We start from the raw sequence: 22,680 nt of genomic DNA on the forward strand, positions 1-22,680 counted from the left end.
GTTACAAGTTAGTAACTTGATATGGACAAGCCAGCCACCACGTTAAGCAGAAATGGAGCAACCAAAATTTGAAGAGAATTTGTTAAAGGTATAAAAATGTTTTATGGGAAAGATTGTTGATCTGTAATTGTATTTTCTTCACTGTGAACATTGCTCTTTTTGTTAATTGTTTTCAAAGCTTTTTTGATGCATAATCTGTTTTCAAAGAATTACAATGATCTTTGATTGATTGATAAATACATTTACTTAATACAAATATTCAAAACAAAAATTATACCCAAATCTCATCTTGCTGTTACTTATAATCCTTATTAATGAATGTAGTGAACTCACTAGTCGGGTGGAGGGGAGATGGACAGGAACGTTTTGAGCCGAATCTCCCGCCACACCTGGTCACAGCCAGGTCACAGACCATTGATTATCCTAGACTCTCTATGATACTGTTTGCTCACAGTTTTGGTAGCTTGACCCAAGCTTGATCAACTAACCAATGGGAATCAGATATTAGATTTGAAGATTGTTGGACTTGGCCCTTTTGGCAGGTTCACCCGAAACTTTTTGCGTTCTCCTAGCCTTTTCTTGTAACCTGGTGTTGGTAATTTTAGGCCTCTGCGCACTTTAGCACTGTGGTCCAGTGTAAAGTGCGTGCGCTCTCTGTGTATGTGTGGTGAGATGGGCCTGCCCTCTCATAGGAATGCATGGGGGATATGTGTACCCCTGGTAGTTCCTGGTATGAGATGAGTGCAGGGGCGAGTTTAGTATGTGCAAACTTGTGAGACTAAATGCTGCGCAATGGTGTGCGTAGATTTATGGTGACTGGTGGAGAAGTGCCACTTTTAGAAGTTGGCATTTCTGTGTACTGTGTGTCTGCCTGCCTGATGTGAATTGCATGTCTGGCTTGTGATTGACAGGTGCTGGATGATGTGGGTGGCTCCATGAGCCAGGATGGGTCTGCCCGGTGGTGAATAGGGAGATCTGCATGTTGATGGGAGGAAGGAGTTGCACCTGGGACCTAAATAGGGCTGTGCCTTCCCTCCACAATGCTGGCTCCGCCCCCTGTGGTGCTTCTGAGCACCTGGCCTGTCCCGTGAAAGGGAGAGAGGAGCTGAGCAAAACAAAGTGCTCAAAAGCTCCCCTAAACCAGTTGCATCTGGTTTTCCCCCAGCCCTGTGCTGTGTCACAAAGGGTTTTCCGAATATAAATATAGGGGTTGTGTCCCCATAAAATTGTTCTGTTTTCTGTTCCAGAATCCTGCTGGGGCGTGCTGCGCCTGGGGCCCAGGGGGGCTGCCAGGAGGGCTTGCCTTCCTGGGCCCTGCACTGCCTCTTCACCTAAGGACCATGCTCTTTGGCTGCAGGACTTGGAATCCTTTAGCGCCTGGAAAGCATTTTATTTTCATTTACTAAAGCGCTTCTGCTTTATCCTGACTAGCGCTCAGGTGGTGCCCTGGCAGCCCTGAGCTGCATTGCTGCAGAGGGGATCCCCATCGTAGGGATTCCCCCATGATGCCACTTGCGGGTGCCCACCCCGCTTTTTTGATTTTAAACTAGAGGGAGCCCCTCCTGGCCGCTTTATCGCTGGTTATTTGGTGGTTGCCTACCCCACATTTTATTTGATATTCCGAGGGAGCCTACCCCTCATTGCAGGAGAATCACCGCTGCGGCCCACAGGAAGTCAGGCATCCGGGACGTGGGCGGAGCCTGCGGTGAAGTAGGAAGTTATCCCCCGAGCCGTGCTCCCGTGAGCTGTTCGGAGCCGCGGTGCATGCTGAGGAAAATCCAGGTGGGAGCCTACCACACACTGGACGGCGCCGGAAGAGAGGAAGGCAGCCTGGGGCCTCTCTGGCTCCATCCTAAAGTCCCCTTCCTGAGACGGGGGACTGGGTGAAGCGGAGTGCCGCAGCAGGATTCCCGTGGAGGGGGCGCGAGGCACATTGCTGGTGCCTGCCCCCACCGCATCCAAGTGAGGAGCCTTCCCCCCGCCAAGGGCCGGTGAGTGGAGGCAGCTGGGGGGGAGGCCAGATGCAGGCACGCGGTGCCACTTTAGTGAGCGGGCCCGCAGTTGCAGGCCACTCCGACGGCGGGGCATCTTTTGTTTTAGAGCCCATGTGGCCCTAGTAATGGGCAAAGTTAATTAAGAGGCCCCGTTTAGGCCGCAATTCTTTAGGGAACATGCTGAAGTTAGGAGTGAGACGCACTCCTTTGCCTCATTTGTCTTCACAGCTGCTCAGCACTTAGTGCCAGCTGCTACGTTTAGGCCTGCGCAAAGTGCGCACCATTGACTGTCGCTGCATTGGCTGCGAGCCCTGACTCTGTGGACATAGGGCATTTGAGCCCCTTTTCTGAGATGGCCAGTTGGCCAGAGGGACTATTAGGTTTGTAGGGCGCTAGGCCCTAATGTGATGTGGTGCTAGGAAATGTATTGTGTGTAGTATGGTTTCCGCTCCCTGTTTGATACCTCTAAAATGTGTTTTATGATTATGAGGTTGTTTTGCATGTTATGGTTTATGCTAGTGAGATTATGTTGCACTGTGTGAGTTATGCTTAGGAGGTTAGGGTCTAATGCGTTTAGACTTGGAGATGATGGCATAATGTGCTTATGCTGGTAAGGTTGGCGCAGAATGTAATTCGCGCCTAATGTGGACTGTACATAATCTAGTTTATGTTACAGGCTGATGCTAAGTACAGTGATTACCAGTGTTTACTGGTTGTACGTTTATGATGTGTTTTACTTTTACCAAGTGTGCTTTGTGATGGTTCTGAAAGTGGCCCATGTGGTCCTGTCATGTGTATATAATCCCTTGTGAATATTGCTCCTGCCAGTTGATACAGTGTATATTATGTGTTTACTATTCTAAGGTGTTATGAGAATACAAAGTCTATTTTTGATATAATCTTGTGTGGAGTTCCTTTTGTAGTGTGCCTGGGATGTTGTTGCTGTGTGCGTGTGCAAATGCTTTACACATGGCCTCCGGGATAAGCCTGACTGCTCGTGCCAAGCTACCAAGGGGGTGAGCAGGGGTTATCTTTAGCGTGTAACTACCTTGCCCTGACTAGAGTGGTGGTTTCTGCCTGGCTTTGGCGCAAGCCTTAGCCAACCAGAAATCCCATTTCTAACAAAGATCCTTCTCAGTATCTAATTAAATCAGTGGGCCGTGAAAAACTGTATTTAAAAATTATTAAATAATATTGTGGAAATATCAGATGTGGTAGGCGTTGACTCTGATTTGGAGGATCTGTACACTGGTTGCTGAACAGCAGAGGTGGGTCCGCATGAGCAAATCAAATATTAAAATAGAGATGCATATATTTGGAAAGCATCTGCCTTCCTCCTCTCAAAGGCAATACAATACAATGACAAAGGGATAATGATTGGCTTTGAGCCCTTGCCCTTCTGGCATTTAATGGGTAGGCGGTACTCTGTGTAAGGTACCTTAACCCCTAATTTTCCTGGAGTCTCACTGAATTATTCTGCTCCATTGTCTGCGGAAGGGTCCCGCCTGTTGTTCTTTGAGGTAGGTAAGGACTTTGAAGATTTAAGGGTTGACTAGATAAACCCAGGGAAATGCACTCCAAGAGACATCAGCACAGTAATGGCTATAAGACCAAGGTGCCAGTGAGAGTTTTCTGGCCTTAAGTAAACTCTACCGTTTTTGGTGACATCACACTTCGGAGAAAGTCATGTGCCTCACATAAGAATCTAGTTGGAATTGGTTTGGGAGTTCCCATAATATGATTCTATCCTCAGACTTTAAATTCCTTAACACCTTTGTAAAAGCAGGTCTCTCTACATCTGCAGGTTGCAAAACAAGGAGATTGTCATGTGTCTCTGCTTGACTATGAACTGCTAACAGGGTAGAGGGTGAACAGCCATGACAACGCGGACTTTAAACCGCGCTGCCATTACGACGCTGCCCTCACAACGCAAGTCGTTACATCGACTTGCGCTGGATGGCGCTAGATACTAGGGAATAGTAGATTTACTATTCCAACACCTTCCCTACTGTTGCGTAGGCTGGAGTTGGAATAGTAAATAATACTATTCAAAAATCCAGCACCTACAGCGCAAGTCGTTGTAACGACTTGCGTTGTAATGGATGCGGTGTAAAAGCCCGCGTTGTCATGACATACATCCGGGTAGAGTAATTATACTCCTAATTTGGCTTCCAGGCCAGAGTAAGTTAAGTACTACTGAACTTGCCATAGTGCCTTACAGGTTTCACGCCTGTGGCCTACAGTGCTGAGCTGGTAGTTGTTTGGGGTCCAGAGAATCATGCAACCTGCAAGGGAGAGCCCCTGCAATTACTGACTTCGTAAGAAGGGCTTTTGGACCGTTGCTCATTCTGTCCAGAAGCTGTGTCTATATTTGATCTCAGAGCAAATAATAATGATACTACAGTAGTAAGGAAACCTACTACTAATGATATTGTTACCACCACCACAAACCAATGCATAGTCATTTGTATTTATGAAGCAAAACTGCAATGTTTGTGTGCTACTATCAGATGACTTGTGGTAAATAGAAAAACCATAACCTGCTCGGATTGGACAATGCCTTTGTCATGCTTAATGAAACTCAATCCTGTAAAACAAGTTCAACACGCGCTCATTTGATTGCAGTTCGGACTTGAGGTGCCTTGTCTGGATGAAGCTCTTTAACATCAGCAGCCAGACCCGTGTAAACTTCAGGAAAGAGAATTAACCAAGGAGCCCCTCAAGAGCATCAGATGGACTTACATCCTTCACCAGCCACCTAAAGGCACTTTTTATGTGCTTGAGCTTTCATTTTTGGTGTTCTTCTCTTTACAGAGAACCCTACTCATCTTCTAGTTATGTCCAATGGTAATATTTCTCACCATCCCTAGTGCGACTGTCTGTAGTTGTGAGACAGACTCCGATTGGAGGTCCTGCTGAAATCCTTTAGAAAGAGATTTTATTTGACATGTTTACGCTCAGAGTTGATTTCCTACAGTCTTTCATCGTTATTGTTCACTTGAGCTTCATTTTCATTTTTACTCCTTCAATTTTCTTTTTAGATATTATCAGTTCAGTTGAGTACTTTTCGACCCTTTTGTTTTTCTCTTAACCATATTGCTGTTTTGGCCGTGGTTTCTTTGAAGATTGTCTTTGTTCTCAGCCAATCTACTAAAACGTGTGCCAGAGCATATATTTAGGGGAAAAATTGTTTTACCCCAGTAAGGTCCACCTGAACAAGTTGTGCGGGAGATCAGCAAATCTTAACCTAAGAGTATTGTGTCCTTCAGCCTTCAGTGTGGATCCCCTACATCTGTAAATCCAGAAGTGCACTGTTCTTGAATGATAGGAATAGCTGTGAACCAGAGAGTGTTGGAAGGACAAGGGGAAACCTTGACATGTGATTGTCATGCTACCTTATCTAATCCTCTCGCATGGCAGCTATTAACTTGGGTTGGTAGGGTTCTGACTACGATTTCATTCTTGTTCCTAACTACAATAATACACTTACTCAAAAGAGCTACCAATTCAAAAAGATTGGGTACTTTCTTGTGATACATATGCCTCTTGGATGGTCCAGTGGAAAGGTGCAATCGTGCGCACTAATATTTATTTTCATTCATCCACCTGACAGCGTGTCTTCGTGTCTGCTAGTTACACCAAGAAGGGATGCAATTGGGATTATGAATCATGGCTTGCTCTGGTCACAGGGAGTGAGTGACTGGGTGGAACAAGGGTTTCTGCAGTACACCAAAGAGTGAGGTTTGGATGTGTGCCCCATTTTTAGGATAGGGTTTGAGGCCTAGTACGTTCCTAGTAACAGAGAGAGCTGCTTTGAATCTACTAGGCGAGCTGGATTTTCAGCACAGAGAACAAGTCTTGGTAATGTTTCCATATTTAATATAAAATCTAAACTGTCATAACTTCTTGTGACTCCAGCATTCTTTAGTGACTTTCATTTTGAAAGATTAGACAAGCCGTTTTTGATAGCACGTTTATTATTAACTTTTGGTTTGGCATCTTCCCTAAATAAGCCGCATATAATTAGCCAATTTCAAAACATTCCTCACATCCATTCCTTCATATCCCCCCTCTTAGCTATTTTTACTGCTAGCTTCAATATGCTCCTGATTTAAGTTGATCCCATGTTTTTAAAACCTTACTTACACAACATGACATAAGAGATGATTTTGTAGTGTGCCTATTCAACCAGGGAGCGGTGTTTCTTGGCATTTTTGACAGATAATAGCAGGCTATATTAAATTGCAAAGATATGAAACCCTGCACATGAGGTTAAACACTGGTCCAAGCAGAGGATAAATTATTGCATTGAGCCACAAGAGCTTGCACAAGTTGTTCTAGAGCATACACTTGCTTGGTAGAGTGAGACACAATCTCACCGCCCTCTACAATCTAGAATGAGCTGGGATCTTGTAACAGCGGGAAATATATGGGTGTCCGATGCGACAGATTGGCAGGAATCTATCAGTGGGGTGAACGTACGGAATAAAGGAAGCATAACTATCTTGATAGGCTTTAGTAGTGGTTTAAAGTTACACTACCCTGATAAAAGCATATATTTAAATATTTGGGGTATTTTAAACAATGTGCATAATGCAGAACCATTGTTGTAGTTAATTGTTCCTTTCTACATCTGCAGCACAATATTTAGTATCACACTCTTAGAAAATTACTTTCTCTGCAAGTTGCTGTACACATTTTTCCCCCTGATAGCATATTCATTTATGTTCAGAAAGAGTGGTTCATAGGTTTTATGTCCTAAACATTTAAATAAGTTGTTTAAAATCATCTGGGGTTTAGGAAATCAATCAAAAATGTCATCAGATGCAGATTTTTTTAGACTTGTGAACTGCAGTCAAGTGCCTGTTATTGGTGTAAAAAGATTGTCTTATTGAGCATCTTAAACAGGCTTTTGCATTATTATTACATAATACGCCCTCGAAGGTTCCAAAGGGGTGCAGGGTTCCCCCCAACCATTCAGCCCCCCCCCACACCATTTAGCCCAAGACCAATGAATGTGTGTGGCATATGGGAAACTCAGAGGCCCCTCTGTGTATTGTGAAGGGGGGCCCATTATCTTTCGTTATGTCACTCTTCTATGGTGGCTGTTCCTACAACAAGTCGTAAAATCTGGCTTTGATCACTTAAACTGCATGGGGTAAGGGTTAAAAAACATTAAAATGGCAACACTGAGGGAAAGGAACAGATCAGAGTATTTTAGCGTGCCAGATGGAAGGACAGACAAGCCAGCATCGCTGCATCTAACTCCTGCTAAAAAATACATTACGGGGCAGATGTTCTGCATAAACACATTCGGATTTAGCATTTGCTGTTAAACTATCTCTGAAACTTTTTCTGCATTTAGTCATCCACTTTCAATGAGTTGGAAGAAAACCCTACTGTTGGGGCCGGCTGCTTGCTATCACGCTAATCACACATAGATTGCCCAATTAAAACAGAGGGTTTTGAACTTTTTTTAACCAGAATATGAATCTTGTTTGTTGTACCTGAGCATAAATATTAGCTTCTGCAGCTACACCTTCGCTGGATAGCACTACGGACACAATTGATTGGACAAAAGAGGGGATTCGTGTACCCCCACAGAGCTCCATCGGTGGAATGCCACAGATCACAGCGACCAATCTGATGAACAAAAGGACACTATAATTTAACTGGTCTGCGCAGGCAAAGAACAACTGTGGCAAGGTCTTACAGCCTAAACCCCCACGTCAGATATTTGCTATGCATACCTGATTAACAGCCTTTCATTAAACCTCTCACACATTTTCACGCATACCCATCATCCTTAAATTGTCCCAGTATTTCTTCTATCCCGTTTGTCCTCTAATTAGTCTAAGGTCACCTACCTTTAATTCTTCTACCTCTGCATTTCATCTGGCTCTTGAGCCTCCCCGTTCTCCCACTGTCCTCCTCAGAGACTCACAACTCCTCAGAATCATCACCTCACCCCACCCTGGGCTGACTTGTACAATAAACAGTGAAGCCAACCATCCCGAGACCGCTTCATGAGGCCCCAACATTGTCACCCAGGAAAATTAACTCATTTGCATTACACCCAGATCTCAATGATATAGTATTTGCTTCCGAAAAATAAAGTGTATTCAATTTTGCAGAAATAACTCGTAGTCCTCAACTATTTTGCCTTTTTTTTTTAGCTCTTTTAAGTCTTCTGAGGTGCAAAAAACATATTTCCTGATTCACTTTCCTGATGGCCATATCAATTGCTGCTTATCCTGCTCCAATCTCTTCTTTTTTTTAACTACATCTGTTTATTAGTTTTAGAGAACATAACAATCAGAGAATCAACATACAATAAAATAAAACTGCATTGAGCCCGTTCTTGCGATTTCACAATAATCAGTAAAGTATGTGCATACATCAGAAAGACCGTCCCATTTTTATTTTAAATTTTATTTTATGCGTTTTTATATAGCGCGGACTTTACCGAAAGGTGTCAGAGCACTTCACAATAGGAACAGTAGTGAAACATGAGGAAAAATTACAAGTCAGCATGTTACAAAAACAAACGTTACATTACATAAGGCAATAGTGACACTTGTGTATGTATCAAGAGCAAACAAAATACAAGAGGTAGCAAACGATACGTTACATGAGAAAAAAAAGTGATGTGTGTATGTTACAAAAGCGTACTAAGTACAAATAGAGGTATAATACTGCACTAAATGGCAGATACTCAAAACACAAGAACAAACGTTACGTTACATGAGGCAATGTTGGCAATTGTGCATGTATCAAAAGCAAACAAAATACAAGAGGTAGCAAATGATATATTACAAGAGGGAAAGTGACGTGTGCATGTTACAAAGGAGTAAAAGGAGTACACAATATAAGTAGAAGTATAATACTGCAATAAATGGCAGACTCCCAAACCACAAAAACACATTGGGAAGGCACTTCTATAGTCATGTAGAACAGAATTTCCTATAATGGAAGGACTTCCTTCAGATAATAGAGAGGGCGTGAATTAAATTTGGAAGTGTGTTTGAAGGAGGAGAGCTTTGAGGTCAGTTTTGAAGGCCTGGGAAGAGGTGGTGGTCCGGAGCTGAGGCGGAAGTGAGTTCCAGATTCTCACCACGTTGCCTGAATAGGATTGGGCCATTGACCTTTCCTTCTTGAATGTGGGAGGTTCAAGCAATAGATTTTCCGCATTACGTGATGGTCTAGAGCCTCCAGGGAGTTTCAGTTTATTCACCAGGTAGTGAGGAGAGGAGGAGTGCAAGTCTTTGTGGGTGAAACAGGCAGTCTTGAAGATAGATCTTGCCTCGATGGGAAGCCAACGGAGGGTGGATAAAATGGCTGTTATGTGGTCTCTTCTTTTGGCCCCATATATGAAATGAGCTGCTGAATGGAGAACAGATTTAAGGGGGGACAGGTGGGATTTGGGGAGGCCAGTAAGAAGAGAGTTCCAGTAGACCAGTCTGGAAAGAACCAGCGATTGCACCAGGGTTTTAAGGTCATGCTCCGGGAAGAAGCGACAAATCAACCAAAGAAGGCGCAGTTGGTATCGAGCAGACTTTGCAATGGAATTTATGTGGGAGAGTAGATTGAGTTTTGTGTCGAGTATGACACCAAGGGATTTTGCACTGTCGACAATGAAGGGTTTATTTTTAAGTAGATTCATCTGATCCATCCATGATTGAACCAGCAGAGGAGAAAGTGAGGAGGAGAGGAGGAGGAATTCAGTTTTAGAGGGATTCAGAATCAGTTGATGAGTCGAGAGTAGAGCTTAGGATGGAGAGATCGTGAGTGGAGGCAACCTTGAGGTAGATTTGAGTGTCGTCCGCATAGAGATGATAGTGGATCCCAGATTTGCTTAGGAGATTTCCCATTGGTTCTAAATAGAGATTGAACAATGTGGGTGCAAGTATAGAGTCTTGAGGAACACCTTGACCTACCACCAAAGGAGATGAAAGACTATTCGCAATTTTGATCATTTGGGATCTATCAAAGAGGAAAGAAGCAAACCATTTAAGCACAGTGCCGTCCCATGGACAAGAGCCATTCTAGGAAGGACATCCAGTCTCCCCATATCCTATTGTACTTTTCCAGGCACCCCCTGGATATATAATGTATTTCTCTGCCATGGCAGCAAAGTCATCCCCCTTGTCCATTTAAGAAATGGCGGAACATTTTGAGATTGCCAATACCGAGCAGTGTCTCTTTTTTTGCAATGGTAAAGTCCACTCTGACCGCCAGCCCGGTGCTGCGACCCCCCCCAGGGCCGAAGCAGGCCTAAAAGAATCAGCTTCGGGTCCAAGGGAACAATTCTGTGTATGACGTGAGAAAGGGTAGTGCAAATGTGGGACCAGTAAGTTTAGAAAATAGGGCAGGCCAAAACCATATTGAAAAAGGAGTCCAATAGGTGTCGGCCCCACCAACACTTCCGTGATGTCCCGACCTCATATCATGTGGTTGTGAGGGGATGTAATATATGCAGTGTAGATATTTTAATTGGATGAGGCGGAGCATCATCTATACCGCCAGAGATCTAGGGGCCATTTTTGCCTCAACCTAGTCATTGTCGTCTAATTGGCCCAAGCCCCCCTCCCAGGACTCACTGAGAGTTGTCATGGGGTCTGGACCATTGTTCACCAATGTGCAATAAAGGTGGGATGCACGATGCACCCTTCTCAACAAGGTGTGAGTCAAGCAGGTGTGCCAGAAGGGGATTACATTGAGGGAGGGGTTTAAAGGGGTCTAAAGGGCATGGCGCAGCTGCAGAAAGTGATACAATTGTGACAAGCTGTTGAAATGGCACATGGTCGTGCCCTGCCACACATCCCCCAGTGTTGTAATGGCAATAGAGTCAGTCCCATTCCCTAAATCCCTGCAGAGCAGAGAGTGGGGAAGCAAAGAACCAGTGCAGAGTAGCGTCATTTCCATCATGGCCCCATGCTATCTAACCTACCTCAGGGATTTGCGCCAGGACAAAAGGGTCGAACGAGTGGCCGGGCGGAGGGATGAGGCAACTGTGCAGCCATAGAGTGGATTAAGGGTACCACAGAGTTCCAACTCCATAAGTTCTGCCGCAGTAGTGGGATTCTGGCCATCAGCGAAGAACCAGTCGGTGATGGGAAGAAGGCATCTGGCCTAATAATATAATTAGAGCTCAGAAAACCCCAATCCTCCCTCGTTGGGGTGGAACGCACATTTATAGAAGGAGATACGTGGGAGGCCCCATCCCGAATGAAACTTGTTACCTCAGCTCGTAGTGTGCAGAAGAAAAAAGGGGGATGGGGTGGGAGTAGTTCTGTATGGTGTAAAGAACTCTCAGCAAGGAGATCTTTTCCACGTTAAGGGAGAGTGTGGCCATCTGAGCCATGCCCCCCCTGGCCGTAGTGACGAGAAGTGTGATATTGAGGTCCCATGCATATTGTTGGAGAAGGCAATATGTATCCCCAGGTAGTGGAAATGTTCTGTGGACCATTAAAATGGGGTTATGGCCCATGCATCATCGTGGGGGCCCTGGAATGGGATATGGATCAGTTTACCGTGATGCCTGAGGCATCAGGGTAAACCTGTAGCATATGTAAGCGACAGGGATCGAGGCTTTAGGGCTGCAGACATAAACAAGCAGATCATGTGCATAGAGGGAGACTCTGATCTTTCGGCCTTCGGGAAGCTGCACAGTTGTGCGTCCCGCCATATCCATTCTGCTAAGGGTTCAATGGTGAGTGCAAATAAAAGGGATGAGAGAAGGCAGCCCTGATGGGTACCTCGTTCAATGGGGAAGGTGGGAGAGGTTGCCCCAATGACCCAAACTCTCACCCAGGTGCTGAGTAGAATATTCACACCCTGCAGCAAAAGTAGGGCCAAAGTTCATCTGCTCAAGCAGACGAAACACAAAAACACCATAGAACTAAGTTGAAGGCTTTTTCAAAATCAATTGAGATGAGGGCTCGACGTTCCGCCTTGTCCTCATAGAGAGAGATAGCATTATGTACCCTGCGAAGGCAGTGCTGTGTGCCGTGACCAAGCATTAAACCGTTTTAGTCAAGGTGAATAAGGGATGTAACTATCTTTACTAGGTGGTTCGCCAGGACTTTGACACAATCCTAATTTACGTATTTTAAGAATGGACCCACAATGCCCGGGAGGTTTAAGTGGTTTAAGAATGACAGATATTGTGGCTCCAAGGAGTTTATAGGGGAGTTTGCCTACCTTTAATGCCACCTTGAACTTTGTAATTAATGGGGTGGATAACATGGAGGCTATTTTTTATACATTTCTAATAGAAAGTCATTGGGCCTGGTGTTGTCCCATTAGGGAGCGCCCCTATGGTCGACTTAATTTCAGCTGCCGTAATGGGTTTGTCTAGTACTTGTCTGTCACTGTTGGTTAGTTGGGAAAGAATAAGATCTTCCAGGATAGGATAGAGGCGTTCGGCCTCCTTTGTTTGGCAGTCAGCATAAAGCCTGGTGTAATAAGGGGAGAATTCCTGCGCTATCGATTGCGAGTCTGCTACCACGCGACCTGTCACTGTAATAATCAAAGTGAGCAGGTGGAGAGCCAGGTCCTAGCTAGCTAGCCATTGCCGGAGTTTCCCAACCTTGTTCCCAACTCCGTAAATCTGACCCTTTGAGGGAAGGTAAGTAGAGGTTGCGGTGTCCAGTTGTTTGACAGTATGCAAGTTGTTTTAAGTCTGCCACATGTTTTAGATGGGCAGTGAGGTTCGCAGAGTAGGCCTTGTCAGCTATGCAAAGGTCTTGTTTAAGGGCCAAGACCCCTTTGGGTCTATGAGAGCAGGCAGCTGACCGGTAGGAGATTATATGGCCAAGAAGAGTTGCCTTCAGTGCCTCCCAGAGTGTGGTGGTGGAGGTGATGGATGAGTCCACAAAGTCTGAGTCAGTGAGCCACTGTGCGCTGAGGTGTTAATGACTGAGTTGTTAGTGTATGGAGGACCTGAGGGTCAAAGTAATGGGAGCATGGCCTGTCAGTGCATGTGGGGGATTTGTGCATTGAGCAGTCTTATAGCATCTGCACCTGGAGCCAGAGAGGGCCAAAGAGGTGGCCCAGATGACCAGATTGTACATTCGGCAAGCAGAAGGGTTGCTTAAGTCGAGCTGTGGGGCCATCACAGAGTTAAAATTGCCACCTGGAAGGGTGGGGCCAGGAAGGGATTGGAGGAGTAGGGGGCAAGGGCCTGTAATGTGGAGGACACTAGCATGGGGGGGTGTAAATAGAGGCAATCATTCAGTGAACCCCCTCCATGTCCCTTGCCACCAGAGCGAGTCCCCCAACAAGGGTGTTGCAGTGGAACCATGTTGCGTGCAGAGGGAGGCGTTTGTGAAGGAAAATGGCAGCGCCACAGGAGCTGGCTGTGTATACAGCATGATAGACTCGAGTGTAGCCCCCTTGTTGTAGCGCAGGACAATGGTTACCAAGTAGGTGAGTTTTTGAAGATGCACCACTATTGGCGAGTGGCGTTTGAGTATTGAAAGAGAGCTCCCATTTAATTTTGTGATTGAGGCCTTTTTCATTCCAGAAGACAGCGGTGAGCAGTGTGTTAGTGTGTGTCATGGCGGCTGAATGAAAAGAGAGTAGGCAAGATAAAGCAGGCTATGAGTGCAGCGGTAAACTGGAATAAAAAAACAACACACCAAATAAACACACTATTTCCCTTGCAAACAACAACCAGTAACTAGGTGGGAAACAAAACAAATAGTGGCCTACTACAACCTAATCCATCCCAATCAATCTGGAGTTGATAAAAGGATATAGTGGTGCTGGCGGCACTAATGTAATCATGGCCCCGAAGGCAGGTCAGGCATTTTTCATAGGGGTCGGGGAGGCGTTCATCTGGCTGAGAAAGGTGGTGAGGTGGTGTGGTGAGGAGGAGAGGGCGTCAACATGGTTCTTCCTTCGTCTCTCTCCTGGTCCAGAGAGGTGTGGCCTCCGGTGTGGTGGCGGTTGCTTTGTGTTGATCTCATACATATCCTTGGGGGAGAGGCAGAGGGCCTTCTCCCCCCGCATTTGAGGAACCCCACAGGGGCGGGCGGTGCACTTAAAGGGAAGCAGTTTGGTAGCCCACAAGAGGACTTCCTTGGGGGAGTTCAAGAATCAGGATTTGGAGTCATGTAGTCCCTTGACGCGAGCGGGAAAGAGGAGCATGTAATGAAGACCCATAGAGTGGAGCTGTTGCTAATCAGTGTCATATATCCTGATCCGTGCTCTATAGCACCGGTGTAGTCCAGAAATATAATTACTTGGGTTTTTTAAAAATGGAGGTCTGTTACTTCGCTGGCCTCTTGAAGGATTTGATCCCAATCCTGGTAATTTAGGAATTTGGCTATCAAGGCTCGAGGTGGGGCCTTGGAAGGGGGCTTCCGTGCAAGGGAGCGATGTGCCTCCTCCACCACAAATCAGTTAGACTGGGAGGAGGCGGGAAGCAGGAGATTAGCCAGTTCTCAAGGAAGTGTGCAGGCAAATTCCCTTTGGAGCCCTCAGGGAATCCCACAAAGTGCAGGTTGCATCGACTGGCCCTGCCCTCAGCATCTTCCAAGCGGGATTCCAACCCCGCAGATGTCCTCATGAGTCGGTGAACTGTAGATTTGAGTTCCTTGACAGTGTCCTCCAGTTCCAATACTCAGCCATCAGCCTTCATGACTGTGTCCACAATTTCCCTGAGTTCCAGATCAGGAGGGTGACCATCCTCTGACATTGCTCTTGCAGCTTGGAATGACTAGAGAAACCTCCTCGCTTCTTAAATTCCACAAGAATCTGAAGGCCTGGCTTTTCAATAACCAACCTACCATAGGCAGAGCTAGGCACACCTAGGATAACCTTGCGGGTGCGCTCCACAACTACATATAACATAATAAGTAACAGTGCCAACCCAGATTGATTTACACATATTTGTTCCCCAATAAATTCCCAAACCCTTCCATACTGGTAAATCCTCACATCTCCCTAAAATAGACCATCTTCCTTGTCCTATGTACCCCATTCTTTTGTGGGTCTTCAGCCATCCTTGCTCTCAATTCCTGAAAATACCACACCCACATCCTACCTCTGACATGTATTTGGGCCTTCTAAATTACATCCATGTAGTTAGAAAAAGTGATGGTGTGCCCAGTAAATGCTAATGTTTATCAAAAACGTTGATGTCCAATTCTTTATTGCAATAGGTACCCATGGCCTCTTCGGCACTTACTGCTGGTTCTCTTTGAGCCTTCCTTTACCCTTTCCATGTGAGATAAATATAGTGACGCAAGAATGTGTGGAAAATGTACGCAGTGCCTCTTAGTGGGTCTACACAGTTTTCATTAAGCAGCAAATTTCAAATATGTTTATTTCATTTGTTAACCTCTGGCTAGTGACAGACAACATCTTGACAGCACTGATATCTCTAATGAGGCAGATCTTGTAGTCACGAAAGCCTTCCCTGGTCTTTGAAGGCCTGTGAAAACATGAATTGGGGATATCATGATCTGTACTTTGCTCTTAGCTTCAGTGATGGTGAAACTCTGCCCATCAATCACCTGACACTTTTCAAGGACAGGATGTCGCAGAAGCGGTGGTGTCCCAGAAGGACATGAAGTTCTCTGTAAAGAACCAGGTCTTATGTCTTTTTCGGAAGTCTGGCCCAAGGAGTTGCAGAGATGTGCACTTTGTAGTCAGATTGGTCTCCCTGTGACTTCTGTAGAAGCTGGCATTGAGGTTTGCCTTGCTGGAGCTCATGCTGTGGTTGAGTGTTAAGCTTGCCAATAAAGCCTGTACATCCTTTAAGCCTAAAATCCCCGTATTTTCTAATACAGTATAGAGAATTTGTATTTTATTTTCTGCACTAGAAACTCAGTGAACATTTTGGAGCACTGGAGTAATGTGAGCCAAATTCTTTAGCTTGGTTTTGCTGTCGCTGTAGTTTTAATAGCTCTTTCTCTGGGGCTCTGTCTTCGGCAATGTTGCGCTACTTGGCTTTCGCCAACATCAAGGTTCTGAACTGCTCAACTTGTTGAGGCATTGGCAGGAGGAGGCAAATCATCTGTAGCATTATGGTTTTTATCAACTGAGATGGTTTGGAGGTAAAATTATAGTTTTCCTAATCCAGTTTTTACTCTAGGAGCTAGGGTCAGGCAGCACCGAGATGCGCTGGAAAATGTAATGATAAGCTGACCCCTGAAGAACATCTTACTCTAAGAATCTTCGCTAGCCCCTGAAGAACGTCTTACTCCAACAATCTCTGCTAGCCCCTGAAGTACGTCTTACTCAAAGAATCTCTGCTACTTCCTGAAGAACGTCTTACTCCAAGAATCTCCGCTGGCCCCTGAAGAACATCTTACTCTAAAAATCTCTGCTAGCCCATGAAGAACGTCTTATTCTAAGAATCTCTGCTATCCCCTGAAGAACGTCTTACTCCAAGAATCTCCGCTAGCCCCTGAAGAACGTCTTACTCTAAGAATCTCTGCTACTTCCTGAAGAACGTCTTACTCCAAGAATCTCCGCTGGCCCCTGAAGAATGTCTTACTCTAAGATTCTCCTCTAGCCCCTGAAGAATGTCTTACTCTAAGAATCCCGTTCTCAGTACCATTCAGGTACGGATTGTACTGCTTCATTTAGCAGTATATGCACTTCTTTGATGCTATTGTTTCGCCCTTTCAACTACTGAAATGTGCAGCTGAATATAAACCACATACATTTTGGAATTGTGGATGGTATTGAGATATTATTTCCTGTGCCAGTGGCCTCATGTAAATATTGAAAAGGCGGTTGGAGGGGTGGAAACCCCAGCAGGATTATTATTTATTTTTTTCTGCTCGAAGAAGTCAAATCATTTTAAACGCATTTTTTGAAGTTTACACAGTTTTAATATGCATAGTTTTCATTTATTTTGTTTTAGATTATTTTTTTTTAATCTACAATCAATTTTTATTTCTGCTCAAGATTATCAGACTAACATGGCGAATCCATCAATGATAAAATTCTACCTTCTACTGTGCAGCAATTTATTAAAATCTTTATAATGTAATATTTATGTACTACCATGCACTAATCCGATTTAAGGCAAAGAAATTTGGAGTGGCACAAATGCTGATGCCATTGGCTTTGGAAAAGTTAACTCCGTTGTAAATGAAGTTTTGACAAGGGCTGTTTCACTTTTACTGGACAGGTAATTCGACAATCACTTTAAAGACGTGCACTCTAAACATATACAAATTCTTTTATTTTCTTATAAGGTAATGTGTGTTTTTGTGGACTTTATATTTGTGTCTTACATGTTATTGTCTAATATGCATTATTAGCTTTGCCATATGTAAAAATCCAACCTTTAATCGGTCCTACATCTTGCCATAATCGTAAACAAGACTTTTCGTGACCCACTTATACAGAGTCTAGCTCAGTGTTCAAGCTACATATATATCAGTTATCTTTACTTGATCTTGAGTGTCAGTGATGTCTGCATAATTGCTGATGCCCAAAGAGCAGAAAGATTCTGATACCATGTTTTGACATTTTGTCTTTTTCTTCAGGTCTCAGGGGAGCCCCAGGATATTCCTTGGATCAATCGCATCACCTTCCTATTGAAATGGACCCATTAATTGGTACGTTTGTGTGAATTCTTTTTATAGATGTGACAGAAAGTGAAGTGAGTGTCATGTTTCTGCCCCACAGGTTACATTTGCTTCAAGTATTAGTAGAATAATGCAATTACTGTACTGTCCAGATAGATAGAGTAATCTTGTCTAAGATAGCTTTGCAACTCTGCCCTCTCTAGAGACATGATGTGCTTAAATTAATTGGAAGTTAGCACATTATCAGTAAGTTAATGTTCTTGTTTGTATACTAATGTTATCTTATTTCAGACTCTGCAGCTTATAGTGAGACGTGCATGCAAAATGTTGATCATACACTATACTTGAAATCCGTGTCAATCCATTGACAGGAGTTACTGCTTGTAAACAGAATAATCAAAAAAGAGAGAAGCCCTTTCTACATAATTTTAATCCAAGCTAGGCTTATTTTTATGTTCCTATTAGGGTGAAAGAGGATCTGTATGCGCTGAAATGAAAAAAACATGATATGAAAAAAATTCACTTTTCTTGTATAGCAGGCTTTCCCATATGTGTTGTGGACCAGATCTTAAAAGTGAGGCATGTTTTACGGAACACTGATGTCGCCCTATATAACGGGCATCTTATGCATTAACGTAGGATTTTTTTTCTTCAAAATTGAAGCTCCTTCACTGTGGTTTAGTTCTGTAGTCAGGGCCGGACTGGCCGTAGGAGGTACCGGGTGTTTCCCCGGTGGGCCACCATGGCGGGGGATTGTTTTTGGACCCCAGGAGGCAGTTTTTGTTACCGGGCCGGTTTTGCAGCATAGCTGCAATATCAGCCCTCTGTAACAAAAGCTGCAGCTGTGAGACAGGAGTGGTGCTTCCATCTAGTGCACCCCCCCACTCCCCTGGGCTGGCGGAGTTGTTTGCCAGGGCCAATTTCCAGCCTCTGCCACTGCAGGTAAGACTGGTGGGGTCAGATGAGGGGGGATTTGGAGAGACGACCACCAGGGAAAATTAAATAAATAATGCATTTTTCCTCGTGGTTGTTTCTCGAGATCCCCCCCTCACCTGCCCCCCCGCCATACCGCTCTTACCTGCTGCGGCTGCCAATTTCGGTTCCCATTCCGGCCGTGTCTGTAGTGGCAGGGCAGGACATCATCACACAGCTTCAAGCTCAGGGTGGAGATGCTAATGTGCTGCATATATCTCCAGTTCTGTCAGCTTTAAGTGTTCAAAGAATATGATGTCAGTATCATGTGTGAATACTCTGGACGGTCATGTGGTGTGTCACAGGGAAAGCGGCTAAGTAGGAGCTTTCAGAGACCCTCATATCATTTATCTTCCTTCCACCATGTAGCAACTCTATTGAACTTTGAAACACGCCTCTTAAGTAAAGTTTTAACCCTAATGCAAGTAAAGCTACCGCCACTTGTGATTATAGTCTTTACAGTACTGCACTATGCTAATCTTTCAAATGAAGGAATATTTATTTTCCCATTTCTAAAGCACATGGTTACGCCATCTGACGTGTCCCCGCGCTAGCAGATTCGCAACTAGGACCTACAGTTAAGCACTTCGCTATAAGTTGCAGAGTAATGCAATCTTGTAATACTTCTATAATTTAATATGCGGAGGAAAATAGCCAGGTTTTTAGCTTCTTCCTAAATTGGCCTTCGCATGGTCCCATTCTTATGGTTTCTGGGAGTTCATTCCAATATTTTGCTGCAAGATAGCTGAAGGACCGGGCCCCATTCTTGCTCTCCCAATTCTCTGAACTTTCACTAGTGACCTACCTTCTGATAGTAAGTTACGCCCTGGGACATATTGAGAAATTAGGGGGTGTAGGTAACGGGGACCCTTTTTTGCAAGTATTTTATGGAATTAGCACATGGACTTAAAAAGGACCCTTTCTTCCACCGGCAGCCAGTGCAGTTCTTTCAGAGCTTTCCTGGCAGATGCTCTTCTAGGGAGATTCAATATCATCCGTGCGGCCGCATTCTGCACCACCTGTAATTTGGCTAGCCCTCTTTTGGGAGCCCCCAGATACAATTCATTACCATAGTCCAATTGTGATGTTACCAACGCATGGACTATGGTTTTCCTTGCATTTGGAGGAAGGAGATCCAGGATTTTCCTCAGGGTTTTAAGGGTTCCAAAGCATTTGCCCACTACCCTTCAAATTTTAGCCTCGAAGGTCAATTTCGGGTCAAACATGACTCCCAAATATTTTACTTCTGATTTTGGCATCGGGACAAGTCCCAAGGTTGCTGCCCACCATGCAGAAGACCATAAACTCGGTGCATTGCCTACTATCATCACCTGTGTTTTATTACTATTCAATTTTAGGCAATGGTCGGACATCCATCCTGCTACCTCTTCTAGACACCTGATGAAGTTTGGTGCTTTTCAGATAGTGTCACAATTACCTGAGTATCATCAGCGTATGATACAATGGTAACTTGATGTTTTTCCACTAGTTCTGCCAGTGGTCCCACATATAGCTTGAATAGTGTGGGACTCAAAATTGATCCTTGCGGGACTCCCTGCGGCAACATGATACTCTTAGAAAGTTGTGACTGATCTAACACTTGGAAGCTCCGTAGCAATAGGAAGGATGTCATCCATTGTAGTAAGATACCCTCTATCCGGCATTCCTCTAGTCTCTGCAGAAGATGGAAGATAATTACCATGTAGAATGATGACAGGGAAAGGAGATAAATCCCTTTTGGTTCCAAGTGGGTAACATCTGTAAAGAGCCTGATTCCCCCCTCATGATATATGGACCTGCTCACCCACCGCCTGGCTATTCATTTGCTCAACTCAGCAGCATAGTTTTATCCAATCTTCTTGCTCCCAAAGTCTTACACTGAATGAGAGGTGCCTCTTGTCTAGCATGCAAGCCAATGTAGGTACGGTACTCCTGGAATCAACACCAACCTTTTACCTTTTTGAGATTTGTTTCTAGTATACTTTAAACAGTAGATTCAATTCTGCTATTCAGGGTCCGAGGAGAGGGTTTCTCAAAGGAAAAAAGTGACTTTGTATATGAAGAAACATATTTTTTTATGCTGCAATTTAACTTTTTAATTTTTGCTGTTTTATTTTATGTATAATTTCCTTTTTAATCTATGTATCATTTTCGTATGTGGAAAGAAAGAAGGGTCATAGTCTTAATACTTGTACGACTATGAAAATTTCAGTTGTTATTGTATGCTCTACACTTTTTATTTATGTTTATCCAAACCTTCATTGAAACGTCAGATTTTTTGCTCGTATACAAATTGATAATTCGATTTTCATGCACCATACAATTATAAATAGTCTATAGATATGTTTTGAATCCTTGCATTATGAGATATCCACATTGTCCTTGCAGTCAATCTTGAATATGGTCAATTGTTCTTCAGAGATACGCATGCATGAGTGATAGATTGCGGTGTCATGTGTTTCTTTTGTCATGCAGCCAACAACTCGGGTGTGAACAAGCGGCAGATCACAGACCTGGTGGATCAGAGCATCCAGATCAACGCACACTGTTTTGTGGTCACAGCAGACAACCGTTACATCCTTATCTGTGGTTTCTGGGACAAGAGCTTTAGGGTTTACTCAACGGAAACAGGTAATGCACATCACGTGGCATTTTCGCGTGCACTTCCCTATCAAAAATGGGTGCCTGTTAATGCATTCCCGGTCCAGCCATCATTTAAGAAATGCCAATGTGTCACATAAGCAAGCTTCTGCTGCATGTAGAATATTCTCAGAGGCAGGATGGAATTAAACAGTTCAAGACTTTCAAGATCCTGCTGGAGGGCTTCCTTAATGATGGATTTGTTATTGTTCATCAATTTTGGAGTTCCTATGATAAGCTGAGCAGGGAATTCTGGGAGTTTGTTTTGGGAAATAGGAGTAACACACCAGTCATCAAGTGCTAAAAACTGTTACCCAGCTTCAAGGTCGGCCGATCTAGCTGTTAGGCCACATCCTCTGTGTACACAGTGAAGTTGCTCCTGGCCTGCTGTCACTAAGAGAGCATAGGCAGATGGAAGGAACGCAGTAGGGGAGAGCAGGCGGAACTCGTAGTGACTGCATCTATCACAAATATTATACAGATCATCTACAAGTGGCTAAAACTGAAAAAATCTGCAGTGATAAATAGGAGTGACATGCACCTTAATTGGCAGAAACTGTTCCCCCGTGTGCCAGTGTTACCAGCCATCGAAAATACTCTTGTATTGTGCATGTGACATATCTGTGAGTTTCGTCTGTGGAACAGTCATAAAGCATTCGTGACAGCCATTTTAAATTGTAGTCTGTTGAAGCACGCTGTAGGATATTAGCCATTTTTCTTAACATAATGGTTAGCACTTCTGCAAGAGGTGGGGTATTTTGAAGTGTTCCAGGAACCTACATTCTCAACAAATATTCAAACTTAAGTTAACGAAGTTGGGAAATAAACTATTTACTGCTGCGGAGTAAAATGTAGCCCTTTCCCATATATTTTTAGTATGGTATTACAATAGACCAAAAGCACATTTTTGTGGGGAAGACTTTAATATGATCGTTAATTATCATAAAACATCTCACTGAAATATCTGGATCAGTCGGGTAGAATAGAGTACATTTATTTAACTGTGCATCACACATTCTGTTTTTGCTGCTCACAATTCTCCTCGCTGTCATCTTGAGCACCGCTACACATAGTTTATCTGGCAATACCTTCCTTGATTTCTTCCTTGCTTGCGCTTCAGACTGTAACATTTAGATCACACATCACTGTGAGAGGTGTCTAGCATCTCCTGTGGCTAAGTTGACTGGACTGCTTGGAAAACATTGGTTTTACTTTAAACATCCCTGACATAGGTAAACCTGCGCATTTCACCACTCCCTCACCACTGCACAAAGCAAAGACTCTTAATCTTATTGCTGACAAAAGGCAAACAATAAAATATTCCAAATTTGCACATTTATAAGCCAAACTGACTGCATCAATACTGCATCAATTCTTCACAGTCCAAGTCATAATTCCGCAAGAACAAATCGCCTGCCTCCTAGCATTTGAAAGATATCCAAACCTGCCCATGTGTTTTAGGGATGAGACAACAGTTGAAATGATTGTGTTTTTTGTAAGGTGGTTTTTGATTAGCATAA

At 44.1% G+C, this 22,680-nt stretch overlaps 1 protein-coding gene across 7 annotated transcripts in view; it reads left to right on the top strand.

Moving 5' to 3' along the window:
• The window catches only part of NBEA (neurobeachin), a 1,787,704-nt gene that overhangs the window by 1,719,783 nt on the left and 45,241 nt on the right, over positions 1 to 22,680 (top strand). For all 7 annotated transcript variants that reach the window (XM_078657170.1, XM_078657173.1, XM_078657172.1 and 4 more), the window contains 2 exons: positions 17,507 to 17,578; positions 20,996 to 21,151. In XM_078657170.1, the coding sequence (XP_078513296.1) occupies positions 17,507 to 17,578; positions 20,996 to 21,151 (228 nt within the window). The remainder of the gene's footprint in view (positions 1 to 17,506; positions 17,579 to 20,995; positions 21,152 to 22,680) is intronic.

Source organism: Lissotriton helveticus, chromosome 8 (genome assembly GCF_964261635.1).
Source record: "Lissotriton helveticus chromosome 8, aLisHel1.1, whole genome shotgun sequence".
NCBI lineage: Eukaryota > Metazoa > Chordata > Amphibia > Caudata > Salamandridae > Lissotriton > Lissotriton helveticus.